The sequence below is a fragment of the Atta cephalotes genome (assembly GCF_000143395.1).
Source record: "Atta cephalotes unplaced genomic scaffold scaffold00085, whole genome shotgun sequence".
In the NCBI taxonomy this organism is placed as follows: domain Eukaryota; kingdom Metazoa; phylum Arthropoda; class Insecta; order Hymenoptera; family Formicidae; genus Atta; species Atta cephalotes.
Window position 1 is genome coordinate 151,224 of NW_012130149.1, and position 6,949 is coordinate 158,172.

The following is a 6,949-nucleotide window of genomic DNA, read 5'->3' on the forward strand; positions in this document are numbered from 1 at the left end:
ACTTAAACTTATACATCTACTATATATATACTTATACTTATTTATATATATATTACTTTAACTTAGTAAGTAAGGAGACTACTAGTAGTTAGTATATATATATATATATATATATATATATATATATGATAGTCAAGGAATGTATATCTTGCGGAAATCTACTCTAATCTATTATAATATTAACATAAGTTTTGATTCGTGTATATAAATGGATAATTTAAATAGAAATATGTAAAAACATACAATACAGAACAGGATATGTAAATGCACTATTTAATACTTATGGCAAGTATTACAAAATTTTATAATAACATTGGATAAATATTAAAAAGTAATTCTGTTTTGTTTTAAATACAGGTGCGTATCTTCTGCTAGAAGAAAAGTTCAAACAGATAAATTTGTCTCCGTAATTTTTGCGATAATCGCAGATTTGTTACTAAGAAAAAATTGTGCATCTGTTTATTATTAAAATTGTTTATTATTCATAGAGAAGTACATGAATATTTTTATTCACAAGAGAGAGTTTGCGTGTTTATAATACATACAATCGTTTACAATTTTTAGTCTTGTTTTTTTTTTGCTTCGAATAGCTTCCCTGTAAAAAAGGAGAATAATTTACCCTTCCAATCCTTTTCGATGCGTTTCAAAATTAGTCTCTTCGTGGAAATATTGTGAAGTGGGCCGAATGCTAGCGCAACAGCTGTACAGGCAAGGCATATAACATTATAAGGCATACTGAAATCAGGAGTCGGAAGACTAATAAGCAAGGACTCTGTCCGTAATTGTATTAGATAATCATCCCTCGAAGCATTAAAACTGTAAGTTTAATAATTGATAATCATTTCAATCATCGCCTATCTGTTTATGATAACACAAGAAAAAATTTTCGTTTGTGTTGTTGCTTAGCAAAAGAAACAATTGCGAAATAAACGAACCTTGAAGTAATTGTACTTCCATCGAACGGCAAAGCGGTGTAATTTCTAGCTATGGGCAATAATGCTGTAATTATAGCTGGTCCCATGTAAAATCCATGATTAGCGTCCGGTGGATATTCCTGCCACTTGAGGAATAAGTAATCCATATCGATGATGATTTTCGTTACCGAATGCGGCGGCAGGCGCAGGATTAATTCTAAATAGTATGGACTTTTCCTCTCCCTTCCAGGTAAATAACGTTGCGCCACTGTAATAATAAAAAATGTACCAACGTTTAATCATGTTGTAGTTTTCATAATAATAAAACGTTTTTTGTAAATTTTATTGATCGTCTAAATCATACATATTCTATAGCGAATAAATTTCCTGGCAACTTCATTTATCTTACATTTATTATTTTATGTATACTTACATGGACGTACGTGTTGCTCATTACAGGTTATCGTAATGGAATGTAAATAAACCAGCAAATACCATGGAATATTTTCTAATAAGATTATATCTAATGCTTGCCAGTGATTGTTGTACAGTTTAGTCACTAAACTGCCTCTTTCTTGACCATATCCTGAAAAATTGCATTAATATATATGCATTAATTTAAATTAATTAATCTATATGAATATCCATATCGATTAAAGGAAAAGGTAGACTCCTGATAGTAATATTTATTTAAAATTCTGTAATATGATTTTTTGCAAAAGGTTTTCAATCTGTTCTTAGGTATCAAAGTTGTGAAACAAAAATATTGCCACAACTGACATAATATTTTTCTTGACAATCGATATTCATTACGATGTATATCAAAGTTTTTTCATATGATCTTCAATACCGTATGATTTTCAAAATTTAACTTGGTTTAAAATTCGTGAATTTATAAATTAAAGTCTGTAAATTAAAGTGCTATTTTTTTATTTTGAGAAGAGATAAGTTTGAATAATTATATTTTCATATTTGGGACATAATTAAATGTAAAGTTTGTTAATGCTTTTATATTTTCTCTTACCCTGATAGCAAGTCTGTGGAAACAGATTTTGAGCAGGGCCTGCTACAAATTTTTGATTGCAGAAAGACAATTGTACTCAGAGTTTATATTATCTGACATTGTCAGCAATTTGCTGTCAGAAATATGACAAAGCCTACTAGACATGCTTTGTTAGCAGATTGGTAGCAGAAACCAAACAAGTCTTGCATAACCTAACCTAACTTAACCTAACCTAACAGCAGATTGAGAGCAAAATCTGATTTCGAGCAAACTCTGCTCGATTTCTGTCAAATCTACTGACATAGCAACGGTGATCATATTTTCTTAAAGAAAATAAAGAAAACAAATTTGAAATTTTAAGGCTTTGTTCTTACATGTTTTCAAACTAGGGGGTCAATTGTGTATCAAAATAAAATTATTAGGTATACAACTTTGCTTCCACCGTTTTCCTATAGATGGCTTTAGCGGTAAGTGATGGTCGAAATAAATAGATCATAGACGTCATACAATAAACTTGGGCATCTGTCAACATAACTCCATAGAAACATTAGTCGATTTGTGTCTGCATCATAAAGTTATTCTCGATTGAAAATGTCAGTTTACGAGCCAAATTCGTCATTTGCGGGAGGTTTTAATTTTTTGCTTCAATATGAAGAAATCTGCGGCTGAGGCTCATCGAATGCTCTCAAATACTTATGGTGAGGCCGCTATTAGTGAAAGAACGTGTCGTGAGTGGTTTCAACGCTTCAAGAACGGTGATTTTGACGTCCAAGGTCATGCTCTGTATTTGGTGGGACCAGCTCGACGTAGTGTATTATGAACTGTTAAAACCGACTGAAACAATCACAGGCGATCGGTATCGAATGCAATTGATGCGTTTGAGCCGAGCATTGAAAGACAAACGGCCGCAATACAACGAAAGACACGATAAAGTGATTTTGCAGCATGACAATGCTCGACCCCATGTTGCGAAAGTGGTCAAGACATACTTGGAAACGTTGAAATGGGAAGTCCTACCCCACCCGCTGTATTCTCCAGACGTTGCTCCCTCTGACTATCATTTGTTTCGATCAATGGCACACGACCTGGCTGACCAGCACTTCCGGTCTTATGAAGAAGTAAAAAATTGAATCGATTCGTGGATAGCCTCAAAAGATGACCAGTTTTTTCGACGCGGAATTCGTACGCTACCTGAAAGATGGGAGAAAGTAGTGGCCAGCGATGGACAATACTTTGAATCATAAATGTATAATCAGTTTTTTACAATAAAGCCTCGAATTTCGGGAAAAAATGGCGGAAGCAAAGTTGTACACCTAATACAAAAAGAGCAAATTTACTAGAATATTCATAATTCAATTGGTCAACATTTAGTAAATTCTCACTTTTGTAATTTTCTTCTCATTTCAAAATACAATCGTTTCCCAGGATATTGATTAGGGCGGAAATGTGAATAGTGAAATTTTTTCGTATATTGTGTGTATATGTGTATATTAGGTGTAGTAAAAAGAAATCCATTATTTTTCCATTCAATTTCATGCAAAAATAATAGATTTCTTTTTACTACACCTAATATAAACATATATACATAAAAATTTTCACTTTTCATGTTTCCGCTCTAGAGAAAAAAATTACATAATTAATATCCTGGGAAAATATGATGACTGATAGCTATGCCAGTAGATTTGGCAGAAATCGAGTTTGATATAGGACTTTGTTTCTGCTATCAATCTATTGACAAAGCATGTCTAGAAGGCTTTGTCATATTTCTGACAACAAATTGCTGAACAATATCAGATAATACAATCGATACAATTTGTGACTATTTGTGTATCAAGAATCTGTGCATAAAAATAAAATCTGTGATATATTATAAAATTTTATTGCATAGTATAATTAAACTGATATAATGCAGTGTTTTGAAACTGATTTGATTGTGTTGGAACAAACTCTTAATCTTGAAATAAAAAGTTTGAAATAATAAAAAATGAAAACAACTCTAGTTTGAATAATTTAATTTAGAAAATTAAGAAATATAATTAACAAAAATAAATTGTATTTATATGCATGAAACTGTAAAATATTTCCCGTAAAATTTTGTTCATTAATATAATATTAGGCATTGGAACACTAATTAGAAAAGAATTTCCCGTAATGTCTAAATAAAAAAGAATAAAGAACAATATTGAAATAAAATAAATAAAGGACAAAAAAGGAATAAATTTAATTTAGAAAATTAAAAAGTATAATTAAAAACAAATTGTATTTATATAGAAAGCTACAATATTTTCTGTAAAAATTAATATTATATAAACTATAATAATATTATATAAACATTGGAATTAGTTAGAACAGAATTTCGTAATGTCGAAAATAAAGAAGAGTAAAGGACAATATTGGAATAAAACAAATAAAGGACAAAATTAAGTTTTGAAGAAACAAATAAATTAAAGGAACAGCTACTAAAATAATTGTTGTTCAGGATCATGTCCAGGATAATATTCAAGAGATTTTAGCTGTCGGTCAGACACCTTGCGTAATATTAATATCAATGGTAATGTAACTTTTAAGCCTTATAACTCGAAAAGTATTTTATGAAAAATAACTTTATCGTAGCGTTTTGAAAAACATTTAACATCAGCTATTAGATTCTGGAATCAAAAATAGACAATTCCATTTATTTAAAAAAATTGATGTGACCTTGATCTGATCTTAGCAATGCGACCCAAGATCAAACTTATAAGATCAATAAATAGATCTTTTTGAACCCTACAACTTTTGTCTGAAACACTTTTCTGTAAAACTTATATTTTCCGAGATATTCAGGTGTCTCGATTTTTGGGACATCCTGTATATATGACTATACATATATATTGACTACTTGTTGACTATCAGTATTGAAAATTTATAATTCCCATTTCGTATACTACAGATTTTCAGTACTGATAATCAACTGGCAGTATGAATGGCCTGAATGATGGCGGTTCATTATTCTATCATAAATATATACTTATATTTATTGTTGATTATAGATAAAATGATATAAATAAAATGTACGTATTGCTTAATATTTAATATTTTTTTATGATTATTATAAGTGATTAGTTTATCGAGGAAGAAGAAATGTTGATGAAGTTGTGAACATAAAATAATAAGCCTAATTTTTATTAATTCTTTATCATATAACTATAAGTCGAGTTGCCGCTATGAATACTTCAAAACATTTCTTGATTGGTCAATTAATAAAGTTCCTTCTTCCGATTAATGAAATTCAAGTTAATCAAATGTTTCGAAGCATTCGTCATGGCAACTCGACTACATTTTATACCCAGCAAGAAATGATAAATAATGAATCGATATTGAATCGACGTCGATTTTATTGTCATTTCTCACTGGATAGTTATCTTGGGAAGCAGAAAATCATTTTATAATTTAGTTCTATATAAATGCGTATTTTAGATAAATTTTATAGCAAAATTATAGTAAATAAATGTTATATTATTCAATATAAATAATAAAGGGCTAGTGAGCCAAGTTGGTTGTTCTTGCTTATAATATTATATAAATTAAAAATTATTTAATATAAAAAATGTTTGAATCCTTCACGGTGGGTCATCTTCAGTATACAAATTTTAAAGGACAAAAATTAATAATGTTAATCAGTATTTCTTTTCATTCACTATATCACACGGATTGCATATGTTATGGAATGATTAAAAGTTATGAATCTTCAAGGTGGTATAACTGTACCGCTAAACAGAGTTGAATATATCTCTAGAATGAGAAGATGACAAATAATTCAACGAAGTATGTACAAAAAATCCTATTAAAAAACTAATTAATAATGCTTGCGTTCACTCTTAATACATTGGAAGAATAGGGATTACATCAATGGAACAATTTGTAGAAACTTGTTAACCACAGATGATACTTCATCTAGAGCATATGGACTTCCTAAAGTAAACCTAATAAGCCTTTAAGAATAATAATTTCTTCAGTTAATAGTCCACTACATAAGTTTTCATGGTATTTCCATAAAATTGTTAGCATGAGTATTCTAAAAGCCTTTAGTCATGTCAAAAAACAGCCAACAATTAACTAACTCAGTGGTTGCAGTTAGAATCGGATCATCGATTAGTTTCATTGTATGTTGTTTTAGTCTTTACTAATGTCCTGACAGACTTACAATTAGCAGTGAAAAGCATTACTAAGAGATGGCATTTGATTTCAAACAATACGAATATTATTTAGTAATCAAAGGCTACGATCGCAACTAAATGACGCGTGGAAATCAATCTAATATTTAATGATTAAATTAGAAGTATATAAAAAACATAACGTTTCAATCTAAAAATTATTTGTACTTTTAATTGACCAGTATTTCCAAATTGCAATAAGTTCACAATTACCGATATATTAAAACAGAATAATTATATCAAGTATGTTATTTTCAAACAATGATTACGAACAAGAGACAAAGATATTATGTTGAAGAATATGTAGTGGAAGGGGAACATGTGTGGTAGTGGAAAGAAAAGAAGAAGAACCAAGAAAGGAGATATAATGATAATATAAAGTGGAAAGGAATATGTATATTCCTTTTGAAGAATTTTTAATTGCAATTAACATGATATTAGGCTCTATTTATTTCATGTTCAACAATATTTGTTATAAGCAGATATAATACTCCTATGGAATTTCCATTATCACCAATAATAACTGACTTAGTATGGAAAATATATAAATCTTAGCATTAAATTTTTTATGCTTCCAACTTCCCTTTTACATATGTCGACATCTTACTATCAGTTCCGGAAAACATGTTGAATTACGTTTCTGGACTTACAACTCATTACTTTCAACTCATTACATGAACGTATACAGTTTACAATGGAGATAGAAAAGAACAGTGTCACTTTTCTAGATATGTTTAAAAAGAGCCAGAGAGGTGATTACTTTTGATTTGTATCATAAACCTTCCTTTTCAAGTAGATACTTGAATTTCCATTCTAATCATCCTATTAGTTATTAGGTG

General features: G+C 29.6%; 1 protein-coding gene across 1 annotated transcript in view; it reads right to left on the reverse strand.

The window, feature by feature from the left end:
• Positions 1-560: 560 nt before the first annotated feature.
• Positions 561-6,949, reverse strand: part of LOC105624691 (GPI transamidase component PIG-T) — a 56,918-nt gene continuing 50,529 nt past the window's right edge. Inside the window, exons 6-8 of the mRNA XM_012206045.1 lie at positions 1,348-1,500; positions 936-1,182; positions 561-816 (exon numbers count right to left, since the gene is read on the reverse strand). Of these exons, the coding sequence (XP_012061435.1) occupies positions 561-816; positions 936-1,182; positions 1,348-1,500 (656 nt within the window). The remainder of the gene's footprint in view (positions 817-935; positions 1,183-1,347; positions 1,501-6,949) is intronic.